At 41.0% G+C, this 25,414-nt stretch overlaps 1 protein-coding gene across 1 annotated transcript in view; it reads right to left on the bottom strand.

Moving 5' to 3' along the window:
• Window positions 1-25,414, bottom strand: part of HTR2C (5-hydroxytryptamine receptor 2C) — a 41,319-nt gene that overhangs the window by 4,634 nt on the left and 11,271 nt on the right. The window contains exon 2 of the mRNA XM_065643466.1: window positions 8,066-8,266. Within this exon, the coding sequence (XP_065499538.1) occupies window positions 8,066-8,266 (201 nt within the window). The remainder of the gene's footprint in view (window positions 1-8,065; window positions 8,267-25,414) is intronic.

Raw genomic sequence — 25,414 nt, 5'->3', positions numbered from 1 at the left:
AATTTAAGAACTAAGGTCCGTTGGTCAAAGGAAGCCAAACTCACTACACCAGCACAAGGAGGCGAGTGCCAAATCAGACAAGAGGTTCCAAAGCTACTGCTGTCCAGCCCTACTGCTGTTCCATTCTCCCAGCCTCAGTGCAGAGCGTTTCATGAGCTTTTGCCTTGTGCCTGAGCTGACACACTCATTAACAAACATCAGGCTGATCTAGTGAGCTGAGGTCTCCAGCCTTGGAGGCATTTTCCAGTTGTGTCAAATAAACCTTTCTAACTAAGGCAACAGTGAATTCCCAAAGAGAGGCGGCATTGTTCCAAAACTTTACAAGGTAAAAGCTTTGCAAGCTTATTGTACATCATGCTTTGCTCTTCAGAGCAAACTTGGTCCTCTTGCTTTATGTTTGAGCAGTTCCTGGGGCAACTGGTTTCGTCTCAGTAAGAAGAGACAACCAGCTACAATCAGCCGACAAGCCATGAACCAGGTCCCTGCTAGACTCAACACCTGGAGCTCTGTGCACCCTTCTGCCAGGCAGCAGTTTGAGCAGAACATCCCCTTTTCACCACAGCAGTTCACAAGGCAGAAGATAAATGTGATTTTTTTCTCTTCTGCCCTCCTTTAGCTTCCGTCTGACAGAGCAGTGGGAAGCAAGACAGACATCCTCCAGATAACAGATCCAATTACAGTTGTTGTCCTAACTGATTCTTGTCAGCTTTAAAGATGTTCTTAAGCCAGCAGAACACTTCACCAAATGGGACTGAGATGGTGCTGTGGACACAGAGTAACAGATGCTCTTCACAGATTCTCAATTAATAAAACAAAACGCAAACAACTACAAAAGCGGCTTTGTAAAACATTTACTAGCTTGTTCCAGCGAAAAACCAGCTAAAAAGTCCAAATTGACATTCACAGAGTTTAGACTTAAATGAAAAACAATAATGTTTTTGTGTTTAATATCTTGTTTACTTCTATGAAAGCCCATGAGACTGATAGAGATTACTGGAAAGATGGAGTCTTTGATGGTTATTTCCACTAAGGAAGGAAGTAATTTGCATTCTTTCTCACAACATTCTTATACAAGAAGATACTTGATTTCCTCCAGGGACAACAACCTCACTAAAGAAAACAGAGGCCTATGTATGGGTATACTCTGTCTTTCCATGTGTGGGATTCTCAGGACTGAACAGAAGAGGGGTCATGTTTTGCTGCAGGTACATGGGCTTGGGAACGCCAGGGATCACCTCTCCTGGTGTCAGCACTGCATTCAAAGTCTGTTGTGGTCCATGGCAAGAGTTCTGCTGATGCAGGTGGTCTTTGGACCTCACTACCATCCTCCTGGAATTTACATGGAATTAAAAAAACAAGCAAACAAACACAACAACAACAAAAACACAGAGAAAAACCAAGAACCCTGCTGTCTATGCTAAACACTGCGTGTTTAAATTGATATCTTTAACCTCACGTGCATTGTTATGCAAAATAAAAGCAGGTTAAAATCTTGAGACATTCACCTGAATGTTAGCAGCTGCTGTAACTCTGCATTAGCATTGAAGTCTGTTAGAGGAAACAGGAACAGACTACCCTAACCTTCTCAGAAAAGGGAAAAGAAAACTAAACCAAAACTGTTTGATTTCTTAAGAGAAGTGTCTCGCAAGCTGCCTGCATGTTTCTCTCATAATAACTAACAGATAGCAAGAAGTAAATCCCAATAGACAGTAGCCTCCTGACTTGTGAAAGAAAAGGCACCGGTTTCAGGAAGCAAAGCTCTTCAGAGGAAAATTGAAGAACGCGGGATTTTGAAGTGTTTAAAACCACAAAAATTCCATATATTTCCCATATGTCAGAGACTAATTGCAGTGCATTTCATGTGCTTATACAGTAACAATGCACCTTCAGGGCTGGATTAGGTCTAGGTTTATCTAGCTGTTCTAATAAAACAACAGTGCCGGCCTTGTGTTGATTTAAAGTCAAAGATAAAAGGGGACTGAACTTTGAAGGATCTCTCTGCCCTCAACGAGCACAACTACAAACAGAGGAATGTAATTACTTACATTGCCTTGAACAAGCTACTGACCTTTACTTAAAACTTGCGAGAGCACTGAAAAACCTGAGCCCAGATGGAGAACCAGAAAACACCAGTAAAAGACAGAGGAAATAAATTATTTTCCCACTTGCCCTTCTATTTTGCTAAATTACTTCTCTTGGTTTGCTCAGCCACATGTTTCCAATGGTGCATTTGAACAAAGGGTGATGGGGCTCCTGCTCACAGCATACCTGCTCCCAGGGCTCAGCTTCCCCACGAAATTGAACAATGATGCCTGAACTGATGCAGTAACCTCAAACAGGAGACACTGGCGTCTCCCTTGCCCCTGGGAATGGATATGGTGGTATGGTAAACCCATCTTCTGTGCGAAACACACACTGTCACTGTCTGCTGCTGCCCCAGGCAAAACATTTCACTGACGTCTGATGACAAAATCAAACCAATAAAGGCTGAAATCCCAAACTAGTTCCCTTGATACAAACTCAGCTTGTTATCAACTGCTATGATCTTCCTCACCCTGATAACTCTTGCTGTTGTGCTATGGAGACCAATATCCCTCTTGAGAACCATTGTACAATCACTCAGGCAAAATAATATCTTTAGAGAAAATAACCTTGTAGTCAACTCAAATGAATGGGAAACAGAGGCAAATGAAGCCCTAGTGTCATGCTCTAGTCCATAAAGCAAGGGGTTCTGTCTCACCCACGACCAGAAGACAGGCCTGAAAAAGTTTTATGGGCACAAACCTGCACTACTGCTCCACCAGAAGCAAGCAGTACCCTGGCTTGCAATGCTGACACCACCTCCGCGCTCACTTGAGGCTAGCAAAAACTACCAGGATCACCACCCCTGCAGCATTTCTGCCTACAGAGAACTTCAGCTATGACCCTCATGCTCATGCAGGAAGAATTTCAGTCAAACATACACTGTCAGATATATAATGTCAAACACAACAAGGCAAAAGTATGTTAATACAGTTTTCTCCCAAATCTGTAAAGAAGCTAATGCTACCCTCTCTTAGGCTTTACTAACATGCAACCATTTTTGTCAGCAATAGTATTACTGTCCTTCTACCACAGCAGTGCTGGTAGTCAGGAATTCGTACACTTTTCCAGGAGGCGAAGGGTGCCTGTCCAACCTTTGTTTTGCCAGTGATAGTTGCCTTAATGCTGCTTCCTTATCTCCAAGTGATGAGCTACAAACAGAACCAGCTTGCGTGGTGGGAAAGGTTTGAACAAAATCCTGGTAACATATTTTTACCTTCCATCTGTTGTCTTCTCCATTAGCAGTGGTTTTGCCTTTTTTTTTTTTTCTTTTCATGAAACATGTCCAAAGGTTTGTTTACTAACCAGGGCCTGAAGCCTGCAAAGAAATTCATGTGTGTGTGCTCCTGTCCCAAAACACAGGCTCTCAGGAACAGCTGCTGCCCAGCACAGAACAGAGGGTGCTCAGGAGCAAGAGTGTCTCATCAGCACCATGGGAACAAACAAATGCCTTGCTGAGAAAGTCCCTGATCCCAGAGACACAGCTATGGGCAGAAATGCAGACAAAACCCTAAACATGCTCTAAACCCATGACCCAAGAGGGTCAATGTGAATTACTCCAGCACAACCTGCTCTAAGCCTGTAAGGAGACTACAATTCCTTTTAATGTCAGTGGTGCCACTCCAAGCATGTTCCTCAACCTGAGTATCATTTCACACCGAGATTATCACCAGTGAGATGGAGAGGGCTTAACTGGTACCTGGAGGCTCTGTAAGGACATCATTAGGACAGCTTGCATGCATGGGACTACTCAGCCTGTGCGAGAGAGGAACACAGGGCAGGAAGAAAAAGCTGTTAGAATTAAGATCGCTTAATCTGAGATGAGCATTTACTGTTCCTTGCAGCACGTCCTTCATACTTCTATAAATACACCTCCTCAATAAAACAATGAAGTAGTATGAAAGTTAAATGGGGATGTAAAATTCCTTTTTAAAGTTGAATGGTTTACTATGTATACAAATCCCAAATATCTACCTGAAATCAAAATTATAATATCATTAGTGAGTCAGAGAGAAAATGAAAATAAATAAGTCCAACCACATATCATGTTATTAACATAACAGTGCATTTCCCTTTTTTGTTACTTATTCTGTTTTCAAACAGAAACAAGACACGTGGGATCTGCTTATGGCACTGATACAAAGAGCAGAATTTAAAAGATGACATTATCTTGGTCATTTATCAAGTAAATTGAATTTACATGGTTACTAAGGATGTAAAACTGTGAGTTGGGAAATTGGTAGCATGTGTATTTTTGGTACTGTCTGTAAATTACCGAACCTTGAACTTTCCGGGAAGCAGAGGAAAACTGCTTTTGTGCTAGCAGGCACACAGCTGGCCCACAAGAAGCTTCAGAATTAAAATATTTTACTTATTTTCATATCAGGAGGAGTGTGTCTACACCCTTCCACGTCGCTGAAGTGCTTTCCTTAACATTTCCAAAGTGATATTTCTTTTATATTAATTTATCCAGTTTATACTTTCCCCTGTATTACACGGTGGGCATTTAGAGTTTGACTAGCTCCCCATCACCCTGCTGAGAGCTGTGTGGGGATCTCCTCTTGGGGTCAGGGTGGCCCAAGGCCACCTTCCTCAGAGCAGGATAGAGGGAGTCCGGTGGGATGGTTAAGTTCACATGTTACTAGTGAAAACCTTTGCACTTGCAACTGTGCAAAGTCTGAAGCCTTGAAACAACATCAAGATTCTGCCAACAAGCTCATGTCTATAATTTCTTTTCATTTTCAATTGTGTGGCTATTTCTGTTGCCTACATTTCTATTTCCAGCCTCAGAACAGTACGAACTATCACAAAACTCATTTTTATAATGCCAGCACTTCGCAGCACCCACTTTTTCACTAACTGAACACAAAAAGTCTTGCTCAGGTTACATTTGCTAAAACAGGGGACAACTGGCTGTGATATACTTTAATCTGGAACAAAGAGGGCTTTGGAAAAGACCCATTCAGAAAGCAATTATCAACAGACAGGAAGGCCCTGTTATGTTCCCCTGCTTAAAAACCTAATCATAGGTTTAGACTTCTCCAATCTGCCAAATTCATAGCTCAGCGAGCAAAGAACCTCTATTATGTATTTTGCTGTCAGCATTAACATTTCAGGAAAATTGAATGCAAAAGATACTAAATTAAGATAAATTACATGCTTTTTACTTCCACTTTAAAATTCTGATTCAGGAACTGAATCAGGGTTCTTTACATGGGATGCATTTAAAAGTTTCTTCAGTCCAACTGAAGCAGGATTTAGGAAATGCAAATTGAGCAGTCTGCATTTAAGTGCTGCTTTGAAATGGATACTTTATCGTGTACAGAAATGCACAAATTCATTTGTGATACTTAATACTAAAGGGAGGGTGAATTTACTTAACCTGTTTCATCCTCTTGAAAATTGCATGGGATTTCATTGGGCCTTTCCAAGTGAGAAGTAGGTAAGAGCCAGAAGGCAGCAACAATGTACTTTGGGTGAGCTCTTTCATTCCATGCTCATTTTATCCCTGTGTCTGTCACATTGCTAAGTTAATTTATGAAGTAAAAATACTTATGCTGAAATAAACTAGATACATACTAAGAGTACTTTTTTTTCTCCATTTAATCAACCTTCTGGGGAAAGTTCAAGTAAATGGGTAAGCCCTATCGCATGCACTGGGAAGGCTAGAAGTCCAATAGCATTCCAGTGCCCTGAAAGGGGTGTCTGAGCACTATCAGTTCTGCCTGTATCCTCAAAAAAAGGGATGTAAGCAAACACCCCCCTGGGCCAGCTGTATCTGCATCAAAGAGAATGAACAAAACACAGGCAAAGCCCAGACATGTTGTACACCCTCAGCAGAGGAGGGCACACAGGTACAGATGTAATGCATCTCTCTTCCAGGACCAAGGAGGGAAGTGCTGCCCGGGGCCATCCCCCAAAGTGCTGTGCACTGCAGACATCCCACTGAGGGACTTCTTCCTAACGACTTTGGATGCTGGGGAATAAATGCAGCACCCATTGGCTTATTGAGGGCTGACAAGCCACATGCCTGCAAAAGAAAAGTGCCATTCCATCTGCTTTACAAGCTACTTCTTTCAGTGTGCATGATTTCACCTGTTTCACATCCTATTATAAAAGCAGACTTGTTAAACATCACCCGAAAAAGCTGGATGGGGTGAGGTGTTTGCACTCTACAACAGCACAAAGTCACCTTGCCTGTCCTGGCTCGGGTACTTTTGTCCTTGGGGGACAGTATAGCCCATAATGTTACTATTTTCCATTGTCCTGAGCCCATTGCCCACCCAGTAACTCCAGGAAGAAGTAGGTCTATATCTGTCTTTACATCTGTTTGGTCAGGCCTCAGATTTGCTTACTAGTCTGTTTACTCAATAAGCCATGCATGAAGTACTCATTGCCTTACTTTATTCCCTGGACTCTTAGTCCAAACCACAAATCAGCCCTGAAGGTGCTCGTGCAGGCGGCCACATTCAGCGCTAACCAACATTTCTAAGGATATGTCTGCAACATGTAAGGCAGTACAGGAAAAAATCTGCAAGTTAGCTCCAGAAACGGGAGCCGAACAGTCTTACTGCCCAGATTTTGCAATGTGCTACTTAATGCTGCTGACAGATTTATATGGCTCTGCTCGGGGCGGGGAGGATATCAGCTGCTCCCTCTATGTTACAGCACAACCCGGGGCACAGATTCCGTACCGTCTCTGAACCGCCTGTGCAAATCAAGCCTGAGCATCCTGCTTATGAAGTTGTTTGCATGTGACTGTTCATGCACTGAATTCAGCAGCTTTCTTTCCTACACCAAGCAGGCAGCACAGGGAGTTTAAATAATTTTTTTAAAAAACTTAAATTAATTGATTAAACTAAATCCAATTTTGCTCTGGATTGTATTACCTAGGAGAACCATAGCAGGCCTGTGGCACATGAAAATTTGTTTCTAACAGATATTCTTGTGACATTCATGAGGAAAGGAAGTATATTTCCCCTATTTTCCTGCTTTTCTCCATAGCCTTTTTCCATGGCAAGCTTCATCAAAAGTGGCCCCTGCAGCTCCCAGACATCCAGTATCATATTCCACTTCTAAAGCAGACAAAACCCAAGAGAAGTTCAGGCACTTGAAACATGTACAAGCACTGACAGTGACAACCACTTTAGAGAAGAAAAATCAAATGTTAAATCTTTGTAAGACTGCATTTTATTCAAACAAAAAGAGCAATACAGCAGAGGGAAGTGGTCATACAATTCTTCTGACCCTGCTCCAAATGTTTCTTTTATAAAGCATATTGAAAGCATTCCCCCCCAAAATATTTTTCTTCATGTAATTCCTGATATTAGAATCATCTTGCTATCATTGGTTTTTTCTTCCTTATTTTACTGTTCTTTATTTATTTCTTTTTATCAAAGTGATACAAAAGTGTCTTCTTTTATGTCTACTCATTTACTATAACTTCAAACCTGCTAGCTCAGTACTAGCAGCAATCCAGCTGTGGCAGAGTATAAAACAGGCTATAAAGCCTGTGCAGGAGCAGTAAATACCTCACTGTTCACCTGCTTGCAATTCTGCGTTGCTTCACTTCAGCCGCTACCAGAATTTGAGTGAGTTTAACTGCAGCAACTGCAGCATAGATATGTCATTTATACTGTCTGGGTTTTCCTTCCAGAGTCTTTGTTAATCCTCTTTTCCTCTTTGTTTACACTGCAGTTTTATAGTACCATTTGTCTGTGTTACTGTCGTTATTGGCATATTGATATGTACGTAGCAGCAATGCTTCAGCATTGGAAGTAATGGTATTCTGAAAAATGACTACTTATTTTGGTCAGTGACCAACCACAATAAAAAACATCTGTTTCCCAGTAATCATTTATTATATTCAGGCATGCAGGCCAGGTAAATTAATTTGAGTATCCTCTTAAAAGTCCTAAATGAAAATTGGAGTAACACTGTTATTCATTAAGACACAGTTAAGATTGTGAGCCGCATTGCTTACCTATGGATATGGTCCAAACTGCAGCAATTTTCATAATAGCCTTGGTGCGGGAATTGAAGCGACTGTGCTCAATGGGATTGCGTATTGCTACATACCGATCAAGAGAGATGGCACAGAGATGCATAATAGATGCAGTTGAAAAGAGCACATCTAGGGAAATCCATATAGGGCACAACTGTTTAGGCAAAGGCCAAGCATAATCTGAAACATAGAGAGAAAAGAAATGAAAGGAAAAAAGAAAAGGAAATAATTTGGGAAGCTAGGCCACCGTTTCTGAGAAACCGTTGGGATACTTTAACTCTGCGATACCAGGGAGGGGCACGTGCATGAGGAGTGGACACGGAAACCTCTCGCAGGGCCTCTCCCTAGGCAGTCTCCAGCTTCGGACACTCCATCAACCCGTAGCCAGTTCCCCCACATCTGTTTTCCATGACCAGTAACTAAAGGGAAAGGAATATTTATTTAGCAATTCTTCCAAGTGACCGTTCTAGCTCTGTTCCTCTCTCTTAGCCTTTCCCCCATATCTTTGCAAAATCAAACATTAAATTCATTTATAATTGTCTTATCACATTCTTTTAATGGATTGCGTAGCACTATGTGGCATTAACTTCACTCAGATCCTTTCTAAAGCTGTCTTGATGTACCTCGCATTGTCTCTGCTTAGGAGAAAGGTACCAGACAGTTTTTCTATACAGGCTAACAACTAGCTAAATGACACTACTTCACCTTAAATATTCTCCCCAGGCAGCATGCCTTAATACCAGAGGAATACTTGCCTCTTTACAGAGCAGCTGGGATTGAGTGGCTGAAATTTGAAACCGTTTTGAAGGCAGACAGAGCTGAGTACTATTCTTCACAGAAACAAGTATGCCAGCAAGCTGAATAGATTAGATAGCTACATCTGACAGCCGCAGGCATGCAGCTAATTTGGGTGCCTGCATTTATTAATAAGTTTACTCAGTGCTGAAGTACAGCCTGAGAGTTAAAGTGATTCAGAAAGATCCTCAAGGGGCACCTGTATTAAAAGTAAAGCTCAGAGGAAGTCGATTTGTGAATGATACTCCCATGTTAATGCCCAGAATGGACTGTGGGAGATCGATAACATGTCCTGCCAAACTGGGGCTTCTAACACACTTATGGAAACAAATCAACAGCATCTATAGCTGCTGAAAACATGAGAGACTTCATAAGAGTTGAATAATGAGATTCTTGTGTCTTCATTCAGAACGGGGATGTCTAAAGCAGTCTTGAAGTTTGCCCTAAGGATCAGAAACATCACCCTGCAGAATCAACGTTATATTAAGAACGATGCAGCTCCATCCTACTGATCTTGAATGGAAAGGGAGAAATGTTAGTCTCAGAAAGCATATTTTGAAACAAATTACCCATGCAAGAGAGACCCAGGATACCTTACATACAGACACCTGAAATGAACCGAACCAGAGCAAATTATTACAAATTGTCCCAGTGAAGCCCAGGAACCCTTCACAAAGAGCACGGCAGAATGAGATGGACACAGTAGCTCATTTTACCAGTGAAAAAGCCACAGGAGCAGCGTTGAGTAACTCACAAAACCCACACAAGAAGACCTCAGTTCTGCTGAGTTAAACCATTTATTTCAGCAAGTTTGCACCACCCCTACTGGCTGAACTGTAAGTGGAGCAAAACCCAAAGCAGAAAGCATTTAAATGTCCTTATCAAAGGGAATTAAGTAAAGCACTTTGTGGCTGGAGCATCTTTAAAAGGCACCTCTGCTGTACAAATGAATTGAACTCGGTTAAATTCTGACTCAGGCCCTTTATGAAAGTACGATCAAATTCTGCGCCTCCTTGCCCTCTTTCACACTTTGCGACAGCTTAGGACATCATTGCCATCAGCCTTCAGGTGAGCTCAGAGCTTCAGCTAAGCACACCTCTGATTTACCTGGTCTTTAATGATGCCTCAGTGAATGCTGAGGGAAGAACAAGTCTGATCTCCTTCACATGGCACCCGTGCTCCCTGCACAGCCCCAGGCTTTTGCTGCCAGCTCAAGCTAAAACACCTTCAGTCATGCTTGATTCCTCACTGCTGCTCCCTCCGAGTTGCTAGAGCCAGCTTTCTGATACAGGCTGAAATGAGCTATGAGACTTGGAGAAAAGCACCAGGGTGTGCCCTGGTGGATGAAGTGGTTCCTGTGAACATGCGTGGGGGGATCGTGACTGTGCGGCAGCCTCTGCACAGAGGGACAGTGGTGATGGAGGGAGTGACTGCTCGCTCCCTTCGGGCAGACGGCCGGGAAATCTCCGGTGTCTCCAGAAAGGGACACGAGGCCTCCAGGCTCCCTGTGCGTGGGAGCATTTTCAATCTGATCTGCGGTGCTACAGGGGGTACAATCTGATTCTTGACATTTGCTAGACCAGGAAGAGGTTTGTACAGCAACCACTTTTGCTGCGTTATTGAGTGATGAACAGCCTCTCGTACTTCTTCTGGGCTACGCAAAGACTTTGCATAACTGATTCCCCCTGGAACATCATCTGCTATTGATGAGAACTATGCAACAGCATTACAACCAAAACACTAGCAGAAGCAAAACTGACAGTAACATTCATACCCATAGTGCGAGATCAGTAGGTGTCACCTGCTGTCAGCCCTGGCACTGCAGGAACCACAACCACCAACAGATAGAGTAATGCTGCCCAGAACTACTGCCCGTGCAACCTGTCAGGACGTCTTTAAAGGTAAAGGTAATATGAGAGCCCTCCAATGGCTAATCCTTTTAGCCTTTGCTGTCCCAAGGCACTCCATTATGCTTCTAGCTGAAAAGGCAGTTATAATGAGGAGACATTTTACTTTCTCAGGAAGTTTCCTAAAATGATCTGCAATAATAAAATGTCACTCTGGAAATTTGTAGCACGGCAGCTTGTAAAGTATGACTATACCTTGATAAGAAGGGCATAATATATATCCTATGTCAAAATGCAATTACTTTTAAGTAAGCATGGTGTGTACATTTGAAAAACACCTACACAGCCTATAAAGCCAGTAATTTGTACAAAAAGAAAAAAATTGTTCTAATTCTGTTTTGAATAAATGTACAAACACAAAAACAGGCCCTGTGACTATGCCAAGATGCAAACAAGGATTAAAAAACCAGTTCTGTTAACAATGTTATACCTTTAAAATAATCTCATCATCAAAAATACATCTGCAGAAGGTAACGTTTCTCTAATTTTTTCTATTTTCTCTCATTTCATACACCAAGTATAGCAATTACCAGATATTTAGAAGTGCAGATGACTGAGTAAAATGAATTATTGGAGCCCAGCACTTCTAAGCTTCAGTATCGCATTTCCAATGGAAAGCATGCATTTCAGTTCAAATTTGGCTCCAGAAAGAATGAAACAATTCTAAACACCTGGGTAAGCAAGAACCAACTTCTTTGTAAGAAACTCTGATTTTTGTACCTTGAATTAAACTGTGGCCTTAAAATCAGTGGTATATTTAATGCACCGGTTGGTAGATCAAATAGGAGAGTGCTGAAGTGAATTAGATAACTCCAGCAGGTGTGAACAAAAGGCAGTATTTCTTTATCCAGCATGTAATCAAACTGAAGTTTTTTTTACGTCCAGACTTTTTATGGATACTAGAAGTTTACATTGGACAAATTCAAAGAGAAAAGCATATAGAGGATTATTGCAAAGATATTACATTTAGACCAGTGTTAGCTTCTAGTTCTGATCAGGATAAAAAACACTGGGTATGAAATCCTGGAAGGAAACTTCTGCAGAATGCCTGTGTATATCACTTCAGCCTCCAGTGCTGAATACCACCTCATGAAACATAAGGCGTTGTCATTCTTCATGGGAAATGTGGCTCAAACATTCATATTTCACCAGGAGTCAAGGTCCATAAGTGGGATGTCATCTCCTGCACTGGGATGGAAAAGCAAACCACAGTTCCTGTGTGTCACCGAAGAGCTGAGGTGGTCACAAACTGTTGGCAGCAAAATACCGAAACTCAAAAACATTTTGGAAAAGTCACAGACCTTCTCTGTGTGTAGTTAATTTGCTGTCGGATGAGAGTTCCCTAATTTTTTTTGTTCTTTCAATCAAAATATGGCAACAATGAAATTTAATCTTCCGTCAGAGGTTTTATGCATATAGGTAAGAAGTGTTGTATAACACTTATTATGGTCATTGTGCTGTTCACTGCATGAGAGTCAAAATTACCAGCATCTGCAGCAGGAGGTGACTGAATAATCCAAAATCAAGCAAATGGAAGAAAAATTAGTTATATTGAATGGTAAAACAGAACCACTCCAGATAGCACGAGAACGGCTTAACTAAAAAAAAAAAAAAAAAAAGAAGTGTAAGGATCTGTGGCTGAAAAGAAATTGTGGAACTGCAAAATAGATGGAGACTAATACAAAACCCCTTCCTTCTCCCCAAAGCCTCAGACAAAATCTCATGAGCTTTACCCAGCTTTTTGCGCTAAGCTGATGTAGACAGGAGTTGCGTGCACACACACAAATGCCCCCCACGCTACAAATGGACTGGTTTACTATATTTAAATTTTAATAAATGACTACTGCTTGTACATATTTACTACTTCTATAGGCAATTTGCCCCAGAATACCTCTTGGAAGTATGCAATGCACTGCAACACTTGGGACAAATCTAGAATAATAGCGACAAAATACCCGCTTACACCACAATAAAGCAAAGAGTTAGGTAAAATTCATCCCTGTAGCTTCAGAAATTTTTCACAGCAGACTCACAGTAAGCTTCAGCAATGATTTCTTTCCCAACCATGAACAGGAATTTGTAAAAGCTTCAGAACACATTTGTTGTGTTTAGCCAGTGCTTTATAGCTATCATGATAGAGAAAAGCATAAAAAACACCCTTCAAAATCACACAGAAAGAATAAGGGTATATTTTATCTTTTAGGCTCCTAATGACATTATGTATACATATATACACACATGCACAACTATAAATATGTATATATGTACGTATGCATATATCTAGAAAGCCACAGGGCTAAGAGATGCAGAGTAAGAACTAGAGAAGTTTATCTGTTCAAATACAGCCTCCTTTAACACTGTTCATTTGCTTGGCCAAAAACTTAAACACATGTAATATTTCTCCTTTTCGGGTTCTGATATTGACTGTATTTACATTTTGCTTTAACTACTAGTAGGTCTTAAATGAATTGAACTAAAAATAGCAGGAAATCATTATATTTGAGTAAATCTTAATCCCAGTACAAAGCACAATTTCCCAGCAGTTAACATGGCAACACAGCGCATATTGAGGCACGTCTTGATCCTCCTCCAGATGCCATAGAGCTGTTCCAGGCCATACACTGATCTCTGTGTAGCGCTCTGACTCTTGGAAAGTTCAATAACAAAAATCCAAGAGATGTCTCACCTAATTCCCTGAGAAATGAGGATACAGCCTTCCAAAATGAGAAGAGTACAATACTCAATAACGATGTTCACTCAGGTTTCCTTGCTGTAACTCAGAGCAGCGCACAAACAATGGGAAACAACAACCCAGAAGGCGTACCCAAAACGTGTCACTTTCTGATAGATTTTGCAGCTTTTGAAGATTATTTCATGCATTCCACAGAAATCCACTGTTGCGGGCTGTGGAAAAAAGCTTAGCTTGCCCACTTCTAAAAGTCTTTTTACCCCCATTACACCATTAAGGTATTGCAACTGAAGTATTTTATACTAACCAGACTTTCCCACGTTCCTTTTAAAGTTTCATAGCTGCCACAGGCTTTACAAAAATAGAAAGCAATTACATACAATTTTAACATTACTTCGTTGCATTATTCCCAAGGGAATGAAAGAATTTAAATTATTTTCTTCTCTCTCTCTTATCTAGGAAGTAAAGTATTTCTCAGCCTGAAATGCCACATCAGTAGGTGTAAAGCTATGTATCTCTTTTTTTTTTGCTAATTTATTTCCTTCAGATTTACATAGACAAATGACTCCAAGATATCCGTATCACCCTGAGAGTCACACAACCAAGAGTATTGAGAATATCCATCATGCCTGAGAAGTACAGAACATCTTGCTTGACTCCCCACAACCCTCAGTGATTACCAGCACGTCCACAGAAGAGATTATGAATGTGCCGTCAAGCTTCCTGGCTACAGGAACAGCTGGTCTCAAGGGCAGCACTGCCAATGCTGCTGATTTATCATCAGAGTGGAATTTAATGTTTTTCTGACATATTGAACTCCCAGGCACTGGGTTACATGAGAAATTTAGTTTACCTTTAAGTTTCTAGCCTGCATTTTTCTAGGGGAAAAAAAGGCTATCCTAAAGCTGTCGGGATCTCTTAAATAGCACATATTCTAACACAGCCAAGCACCACTGGGACATAAGCTACACACAAAGAATGAAGATGCTTTTTACGAGAGGAACTATATTCTTGAATGCTGCAAGTCCAAAAAGGCTTGGGGGTACCAACAGATGCTCAGCAGAGAGTGGTGTCTCAGGTGATATGATGGCTAAGAGGGTGGAAGAGACCACCAAGGAAGACAAGGAGGGTGACACTGGGTCCAGACACAGTGTTGATGAGACCACTGCTGGCAACCCGCACTTGACTCAAACCTAGAAGATGCTATTTTGCCACATTGCAACACCACACAAAGGATTTAACTGAGTCTGTGCCATCAGTCGCATCCAAACTGGGCCATGCCACTGTTCCTGAGCTTTGGATTTCCTCTCAGCTATTTGTTTTTCACCTCGTGGAGCTGCCAGCATGGCACGGGTGGCCCTGCAGCAGGGAGCAACTTGCAATGGGCACAGAACAGTGTGGTGTCTCCTTCAGAAACCCCCCACCACTGAGGGAAACCCTGGCAGAGCTGGGTGGGCCTCCAAAGGTCTTTTGGTTCTTGCTTCACAAGTTATATATATTAATTGATGTGACTGTCTTATTGCAAATTAAACAATTGCACCCACTGTGCTGTTTTGAGAATTTTAAACAACTGTATTAGGTTTTGCTTTCTATCCAGTATGGCAATGACTTGCAGTCTTGACAAAACTTGTAAGAAAGAAACCAATTTAAAGCCAGAATGGATATAATTATCTGATCTAGGAAAAGGTTGCTTGTATATCGTTTAAGTAATACTTTAAATGCAAGGAGCCAGCTTTATCACATACTATACTTAAAACGACCCTGCTAATAAAATGTTTGCTAAGGCAGCATCTCTTCTCTTAGGGAAATATCAAACTATTCTGGTGCAGTCTGTCATTCCATGAATCCATATGTTACATTCATCTTTTCATTTATTGGCAGAGACTAAAACTATGTTTGAAGTCAGAGGAAAAGATTCTAGGCTCAATAATGTAATTTGCTCACAGTTCAAGCATCTGTAGCTGCATCTGGAATTTTTAGATCGATGTTATAGACAGTTAATGGGACAATGGTACAATTAATTGAATTGTATCACCAATTTCGTATAAAGGAATGCTTACAGCATTTTAACTTCAACGGAGATATGATCTCTTCACACAATTCTGTGACATAAGTTCTTCATAATACTTTATCTAAATGAAACAACAATCTAATAAAAATTCACACCAGTAAACATTTTCTTTCTACTGATGTTCTGTATGTCAGCACAATAGTAGGACAGTGGTTTCTCCTTTAATTTCCTTCATGCAGGTTATGGATTGGCCTTCACCCATTATTTAAACAACTAATAAAGCAATAGTTGAGCCAACACCACACTGGAAAATAAGCTCGCAAGCAAACACAGACCCCAAATGAATACCTTCTAAATGTAAAAACATAAATATTTTCCAAAAAACTGTTTCATAACAAATTGCACAAACACGTGACAATAACAGGTGGTTTTTCCCACTTCTGCTGAAATTGAAAAAGATCCATTATCACAAGAAATAGCTGCCAAAACATACAGATCATTTGAGAAAACTGAAGTTCAAAATTGAAAACTATGTGGCATTATTCAGATTACAGCTGACTGCTGAGTGGTTACCTTGGTTGGAACAAAGAAACCATCTGCTTGAACCCAGAGTTTCTAATATCAAATAAAGTTTAGACTATGGCTCTACTTTAGGACTGGCTCTGAGGCTAGTGAGAGGACACAAAACCATACAGAGAGGAATTTTTTAGGTCGTCGGTTTGATTTCAGCATAACTCAGTGGCAGTTCAGATGTCTGTGCCATCCTGACAGCTGTCTGGGAGCCCACCTGAGATTAATCTTATTCCTCAGCTCAGGCTCCCTCCTGGCAATGCAGCTGAAAAAATTGGCATCCAAGTCCTGATAAAATGTCTGATTTTGGAAAAAGACATGTAAATAATAAGGATTTCCTTCATTGGATGTAAAAGGTTCCATATTCTGAGTGCACAGGTCTGTGACCTTCAACTAGCCAATGCTTTTACTACATATACCAGGAAGAAGGCCAATTTAATAAGAACTGACATACCCTAAACCAACTTCTGCAAGTCACTAGCATTAACTTGGAGAGTACAAATGTAGATGTTTTCAGGAGTTTTGTGAGCCTGGTATACCTTGCATGCCCAGTCAGCACATTTTCCCCTCTATATGGAAGTAAAGAATGGCATCTCAGGTTATAAAGCAGAATGTGAGGCCAAAGCAAGATCTGCAGTTTGAAAAGCAGCAGTGATTTTGCCTCCCATTTGCTTGCAAGCTACTGGATGTGACCAGGATACAACCATATTTTTGGCCCTTCTTCGGCGCAGTGCTGCACTTGAACTGGTCTAATGTCAATGGAAAGTGCAACCCAATCTCAAGTATTTTGATGAATTTAGGGATATCAAAATAGTTCAGTGGCTCAGTCTTCCTTGCTACTGTACAGTGCACCTTCCTCAACAGCAGGAAAGCTATTAGGGACAGTGGGTTAATTGTTTGGCTGAACTTCATGCCAGCATGAGTCACAGTTTGCTTGTCTGATGAGGTTAAAAGGCAGTACAAGCAGTCGGTGAGACTCATAATGACAAGAAATCACTTCAATCAAGGGAAATAAGCCATATTTTGGTCTCACTCACAGATGTTTATTTCCATTTCTGATATTTCTCAGAACAAAGAACTTGCAAAACGTATTCCCCATTTAGCTTCCTCCAAGCCAATGAGCATCTCTGGTTTTTTGTGATAGTACAGGTAGAAATGCCAGTGTGAGAGTACTCCACAGAAGCCACTGTAAAAAACCAATTATTTGGGGGTCACTGAGATGCCTAGAAATTCTGTTCTGTATCCTTAAGTGCCATCTACTGTCATCCTGACACTGAATACCTTAGATGAAAACCTCTCACTTGCAAAGCATTTCTGCCACCATGCCAAAGCTGCTTCTGACCAACAGCAGAGAAATCTTTCATTATAGGAGAAGTGCCAGGCTGGAGTGTGTCACATTGGAAACTTTCACCATGGGAATCTGAAAGGTGATACAACAGCACCTTCAGTGGCTTTCTCAAGGAAATACTTTGCTAATGAACACTATTACATATGCAGTAATCCCAAGGAAATCTGTGAACAAGCCAAATCCATGACCAAGCACCGTTTCCTAAGAGTTCAATGGCCACCATGAGCAAACTCAGCAAAGTAACCTGTGCACATGCAATCTGCCCCAATTAAAAAGCAATGCAACAAAGAATCACTGTCCTTCCCTGAAACAGGACTGGAACAGAATTAGAAATGCTTCAGATTATGCCTACACATCTACCTTCATTCTTACATCCTGGAATTCATGTGACATCCCTCAGCCAAAAAGAAAACAGAGAGGCAGCAACATCAATCTTGCCTGACTTCATAACTCTCTGACAAATGATGCAGGTTTGTAGTTTTGAATCCTGAGAAAGCCTGTGTTAAAAACAGCAATGCAGGATGTGGGCACCCCATTTCCCACAATAATGTTTTGGCATGTAGAACATATTCCAGACGGCAAAGTGAAACTTAGCATATAACCACCATCCGGCTACAGTTGTATTCCTTCATTGTTGAGTTTTGCAGAAATTATAGGCCCATTTTAACTTCCATTAACATGAAGCAGAAGTTTAACTTAATGGGGATAAATGAAATGTGGGCATGCTGATATATTACAAAGAACCCTATAAGCCAGAAAATTATAGTGGTCTCATGAGGTGGAAAAAGAAACTAAAGAAATTGTATTTAGTTAAGTTATACCATTGGGGGTTTTTATAGACTTGTTTTTGCTTTGTAAACAAGTGCAACATCAGTTTATTACCATGGTTATACTATCATGGCAGTGTAATCTTGCACTTGATTACAAATCAAAACCAGAGATAACTATGATAATAAAACAATGTGTTAACATCATAATCTAGCAAAACCTAATAAAATAATTGTTGCTGTAGATTTAACAAATGCAAATGAGTAATATGGGTGACATAGTAGAACTAGTTACTCCCAAGATACAAGAATTACTTATCCCAATATGGACTAGAAAAAGCTTGGAAAAATCATTAAGGAAAGTAGATAAAATAAGGTGCAAAGGGTATGTATAAAAGACTTCATCCTGGAAGTTGTTTTTCCCAAGTTCATGCTTGTCAACATCAACTCACCGTGTTATAACAAATAACCTTGTTCTGCTGTGGTGCATCTTGGGTGGAGACAACTAGCTATATTTTTAACAGTGAAGTAGACTCACAACTTTTTGCCTCTACTGTGGTAAAATGCAATATCTTTCCATGCATCTCAGATCAGCTGATCAGAAGGAGTCAAGAAAAGCTCAACTAGCAAATTTAAAATTTTACCCAACGAATTCAAAATTCAAGTATTGGAGTAAGAAGTAGTTATCATTCAGAACAAACATGCAGACATAAGGACAGGGCTCTGCTGTCTCCTAAAACCAGCCATCAATATTCATAGGTGTCAGACACGCATTTATAGTCTTCTTCATCCCAGTGGGTACCAAACTGGTATGGTAAAAGCTCGTGGTATAATTTCCATATCTCAACAACACCAAGACCTTTTTCTACAGCTGCTGCCTCTGATTGAGGATGGAAATAGATTTTCATTAAAAAAAGCAAAACACCCAAACTTACTTAAAATAAACACATTGCAAAAACAGTTATACATCAGAAGGTGGAAATAGATTGGCCAGAGTAACAACTGGTCTGTCCCGATAAATCTAGCAAAGCTGGAGAAGAGAGCCTGCTGCCAACGTGTCAACAGGAATGGAAATCAAACCACCCAAAAAATAACAGGAAATCAACATAACTTTATCGACCATCCTGCCTTGCCCATAAAGTCTTATGCCTAAGTGTTGATAGAGGAACTAGATATTTCATATTTCTGCCTTACTCATTGAACTTTGTAGTCCTGAACCTTTTTCATTTAGGAACTGAGACAGAATCTTGGAGGAGAGATTCACTCACTTAACCCACTGCTGCCGCTATGCTTATCAGAGTTCCTGCAGGAATAGTGAAGTTTTCTAACAAGACTTATTACAACCAGAAAATACAGAATATATATTTGAAACTAATGCATGAATCCAAAATATTGATATAGCACATATTGGTAATCATAGCCTGGACCCCATGACAGGCTCATGCACAAATTCCACTCATCTCATTAGCATCTTTAATGACAATTTTGGCAGAAAAGCTAGTGAGGATCCATTCTGTTTCTCTTGTGAGTTGCCCATTCAGAAAAGGGTTGTATTGCATCAATGAGGCAGTGTGCAACTAAGTGCAAAGCAGAGCAATTGGCATGTGGCCCCTCTTAAATCAATGTAACTTCCATTTAATTACCGTGCAAACAGATGAATCACATCAGAGCCTCTTTCCCAGCATGTGCCGATCAAACACGAAGTGCTACTCTTACCATTAGGTCTCAGGGAAGTGAACTAACCTACAAGGGTATTTGCGCATATTTTAGTGAGTATTAGACAATTCCAGAAACAGAATTTCAAGGGATATATCATGTGAATTGGAGAGATGTTAAAATCATAATTTGCTGAGTAGAATTTAATGACATCAATTCAACAGACAGATGTGAAAGGAAGTAGAAGAAAAATTTGAGTTAATTATGAGTTAATTGACCCAATCCTGGCAACATTTATAATTTAAACTAATGTATTACACATTGGTATATTTGTCTTACAATATATCCAAGTGCTTTTCAGAGATTTCACCTTGCTTCTCTCTATTTCTTTCTGTCTTGTGTAGAGCAGCTGTCTACATTGGCCTGCATAATGGCAGTGATTTTTCCATACTCAAAGGCTGAGTTGGCCCATTATATACACCTCTTCAAAAAATGCAGTATTCTACGCCTCGAAGTCTTGGCATCTCACGATCACTCAGGTTGAGCCCTTGGGCAAGAAATTATGATGTTGTTGTGTTAATAATATAAAGAACATTAAGGTTACCATACACTGAAAAGAAATCATACTTATTGTCACAAAATTCTGCCTATAACACAATAAAAGCAACAAATGAGATAGGATGTACACAAATATACCACACAGCAAAATGTTGACACGAAGCATCTATCTGCATGCTGCAACAGACCTCCCAAGTGAATACAGGGCATAATTTCCAAACAGAACAAGCACGAGAGTTTTTCAATTACACATCCAGAGTATAGAATTACACCTGACCATCCTTGGAGTCTATCTGCATTTCCCCTTACATTCTCCAATGTCTGCAGCTACAGCCAGTGCAGGAAAATGAGCCATATGTTAATCTTTACAACAGACTGCAAGTAGGGCTGTTCCTGGAATTGATAACTGCTCATTGGCAAGTGCTGAGAAACACATGCTACTAACTAGTTCCTCATCCCAATTTCACTCTTCTGGGGTGAGTGAGAAGAGATAGCAAGTTCTCAGCATAAGATAATATGTCCTAGATATGTGGTGCGTGAAAGCATTGCCAGATTTAGCTTCAGGCACCTTCTAGGAGAGGAAGCAAGGGCTTTTATGGGTAAGAGAAAAGAGAAGTAAAAGTAATAACTGGTACAGGGCATTCGGGATGGACAGAATGGTTGAAGCCATTGAGGTGTATTCCTCTGTCACAGCTCAGATCAGGCTGCTGTGGTCACATTTGTGTTTTAAACTCCAGGCCACCACATGATGCTTCTAAAAGAATATTTTATTTCCTGCTTTCCTAAATTAATGTTTGGTGAAAATTAAGAGGAACTGTTATCCTTTCTGCTCTGCTATTCTGTGGAATTTACTATTCATCTTTCTCTTTTTTCCTCCATTTCTTTTTCTTTAAAAAAAAAATATAAAATAAAATCATACTGTTTACAAAACTCAATAAAAGCAAACATCAGCTCACAGCCCCTGGTCACTGAGAAGATGCTGCTTGAGCGCCAGGCTTTGTGGTGTGGTTGGAGAGGCAGTGCACATTTTAACTGGGTCTTTCTCCAGATGGCAAACAGATTGTGAGTATGAGGGAGGCCCAAGCTACAGCTGAAGCCAAAATCAGACGAGTTTTGCAAAGGGATTGGGACTAGCATCCGTATCCAAGATAAAGTCCCTGTAAGAAACTATCACAGGTAAATACGTATGTACAAAGACACAGACTAAAATGAACCCAATCTTGGTAAAATGTCTGAAATTCTGGTTAAATCTTTTCTCTTTATTTTATACATTAGAGGTTAAGAATTGGGGATTAAACATACCTAAAGGAGACTCTGGATGGCCGTGTCTCACATGGCCCCAGCACCCGGAGGTGATGACGTTCTTCCTTCCAGATGAAACTAAAACTGTCTGTGGGAAACACATTAGCTGTCTTCATTGTACTTGTTATCTCGGTGATCTGCCTGACACCTTTATAAACTAGCAAATTTATCTATGGAACAGTTTATCCTTATAGGGGTTTTATTTTTATATATAACAATTCTGCTTTTCTCATTGTCTTGTATTAATTCCTGGTTTGTTACAAACCATGTGAGTTTATATTTCTTTTCAACTAAACTCATAACAGTTAATTACAATGAGGCAACACACTTACAAAGCTCCTACTGGATCTAGCAAGCTACTGTCATAAAAAGTAAACAAATATTCATGCATTTTAAAGCACATTTACTTTCACTGATCTAGAAGGAAACTGGGCATGAGAAGATTGCACTGACAGCATTAAAACTGCTGCAGTATTTAAATTGACAACAGTACTGTAAACCAAAAATGTAGCTATACACACTCCAGGTTTCTGAGGCTTTACACTCCTGTGAATTTTAAAACCCATTGCATCTTCCAAAGATTTTTAGCAAAAGGATGAGATAAAAATATAATTTGATCTAAACCTTTATTTGCATTAAATAACGGCATTTAAATGTGTACCATTCAAAGTCAGTCTGAGTCGTACTTGAAAATAAAAGATTTAGTTTGGATGGGCAATTCTCAATTACACTGGACAGGTAAGGCATACCTGTCCAATTTAGTGTCTAAAATATGAAAAATAGCTCCCTGATTGGATACAGCATACACACTGTGGGTAAATTAGAAAACTTTTAGGCCATATGTTCAACTAGTGAAAGAGTTAATCCACTGAAATAATCTAGAGCTTCACTTCTCAGGAACTTGGGCAGAGGACAAAGGTGGACACCGCCCATCTTTTCTGCCACATGTAGAGGCTGTATCCAAGGAAACATCCTCACTGAGATGCCCAGGTGACATTTTACAGTTAGTGCTTACCTAGGATTGCTTTCATGGTGTGTTCTAGGGCGAGACCATGTCTCAAGCTGAGCTGTGGAGCCGCAAGTGATGCAAAAAACCTGCCTCCACTTAGCAAGTGTCCACTGAGGCTTTGTTACAGAAACCTGCTCTGCAACCCGCTCTCATTACCAATTAGCTTCTGGCTTTATTTCAGACCACAGCCTTAAATGGTTTAGAGATGATGTGCCTAACCGACCTAGTGATGACTTCTTGTGCCCTGGTGAAGCTGTGAGAGAGGAAATAATGATAACAGGTTCCCCTGGATAAAACTGCAAAGGGGAGCTGCCCAGTTTACTGACTTAAGAAGGAAAGTTGCAGAGCACATTTACTTCTTACAAAGTACAAAGGTACGTGGAGGCTCTGCTTTTTTTGCACTGCAGCGTTAGGATTTTCTATTTAAAAACTGCTTCTTGCAAGAAAGCTGAGGTTGGCAAAGAGATGAATTTTTGATTTTGTAATAAGGTGCTCAGAGATTTGTCATGGCTGTTGTTACACACTGACACATACAGATCCTGGCTTCAGCACCCCACCAGCAGGCAGAGCTGGAAGGAAACTGGCTCTGGAAGATGTAAGATATGACTGCAGTAGCTCAGTGTCTTACTAATACTTGTTAGCAAGTAACAGGACACTACAAGTCAAAAAGTCCTTGTCACTCCAGTATTCCCGTGGGATCAGGAAACTCTCCTTGGAATGTCTTTGTGATTTAATTTCCCTTTTTGGATCATGTTTCTCCTTCTAGATGAAGGATAGTGCCACAGTCATGCCAAGAGCTACATTCATGACCAGGCAGGAGTGAAAAGAAGGCTGGAAGAGGCAGAGAAATGCTCCGGCAAAAGCCCGAATGTCTCTGAACTTGCTGCCAATGTTTCTACTGACTTTAGCATGGTCAGGATCTCTCCTGGTACATTCCCCAGGTCCACCTTTAAGCACAGGAGCGGGGGGAGAAAAAAAAAAAAAATCACACGATGTCACCCACCTGCAGCCTGTTGCCACTGATCAAAGCAAAGGAGGCAGCAACATATTTAGAAAATAAAATCTCAAGTGTGCTTTAGCATTCCTGTTTTTCATTTTCCTACATTTAGTAAAAAGAAAAAAAAAAGAAAACAAAACAAAAATGGACTTCTCTTTCCACTTGACAGGTCATCTGTAATCTCAGAAATATGGATTCATGCTTCCATGAAGCATTTTCCAGCTTAGCACAAGCAATTTTGTTCAGGCCTTTCTGCAAGAGGCTCTGTCCACAGAAAGACCTGTCGAACCCACAGGACAAACACCAAATCTCTGCAGCATCCCTCACAATCTGTGAAAATCAGGCCCACAAGCACATTTTCCTGAAAAAGGCCAGGATTAGCTCTCAGCCTGGCAGTGTGTTAATGTGCCAAGACTATCGAATGGCGCACATGTGGCTTGCTCCCACCTGACATCCATCATTGCCAGGCTGGGATGCTCGCACAGCCCATGCCTCGCTGATGTGCACCCTGCTCTTGAGCACATACTCAGTGATCCCCTCGACCTCTCTGGAGGAGTGTTGTTTAATTAAATCTAACACAAGCTGATTCAAAGGGTGTGCAATCAATAAATGCCCTAGCAGCCAACAGAAAGCAGCCATGCAACATTCTTCATGGCCGGCCTTCATGATGTAAGCTACCAGAAACTGAAGCTGTTGGAAGTTTTTGTGCTGTGTTCATCTGTGCCGGACTGAGCAGCCTGAGCTCCAAAGTGTAGCGACATCATCTCTAGCAAATCACAGGCTAAAGGCTCCATTAACCCACAGCAGGCAAAGGAGCAAAAAAGCATGCGAAACTTTTATTGTTCTCCGGTGTTTCCTCCTAAAGCTGGCAGATGGACAGGATCCTCTTGTCAATGGAAAAGAACACAGCGGGGCTAATAAAGAATACCTCTGCCTACACTGATAAGTAGGCTGGAGCCAGAGCTGGGTGATATATAGGCAGCACAGAGTAAAGAAATAACAAGAAAGAGGCAGATGGTAAAAAATTAAATAGTAATAGTTCTGCCTCTGTATCTGACAGCAGAAATTGGTCTTCAGAGTCCCATAAAGTGATGCTCCACAATGTGGCTTATAGCTGAGCTCAAATGAGTCATAAAGACCTGGCACAAAGCTGCCAGGCCCTGTCCACAGCAGGTAAGAAAGGTGCCATTCGAATGCTCTCTTAAGGCTGGTGTTGGTTTACTCTGGGGAAAATCCTCTTTGCAACAGCAAACCCTTTGCTACATCATCCAGACCTCAGCAGTACAGGAAGCAAGATTAGATACCTAAGGCAAGGGGTCCTCTGCTCTCCTCCTGGGAAAAAAGAAAAGACTTGCCACATGCAAGTGAACCCAAGGAATGCTGAGGTGATGGGCAAGAAGCTTGTGGGGAGCAGCTACTACATGAGCTGGTGCATCCCAGGAGTTCAGGCAGAACTGTCTCCATCACTGTGAGAGATGGACGTGCTGAGCTCCTTCCTTGGAGGAAGGTGTTTGCTGACCACAGAAACCAGCTCCTGTGTCCCACAGGCTCCCGGGAGCTGCCAGCTTCACAGCAGACGCCTGCAAATCACAGACTGGATCTCACAGCTTTGTGGCACTGGAGTGGCTTTTGCTGTTTGAGCACACTGAAGGACAGCATTAGAGTTTCCCAGCAGTGTTACAGGGTTGGAAATTTGTGTTCATTCAGCGTTTGAATAAA

This window comes from Caloenas nicobarica, chromosome 12 (genome assembly GCF_036013445.1).
Source record: "Caloenas nicobarica isolate bCalNic1 chromosome 12, bCalNic1.hap1, whole genome shotgun sequence".
Classification (NCBI taxonomy): Eukaryota; Metazoa; Chordata; class Aves; order Columbiformes; family Columbidae; genus Caloenas; species Caloenas nicobarica.
This window is presented reverse-complemented; position numbering and strand designations above follow the sequence as displayed.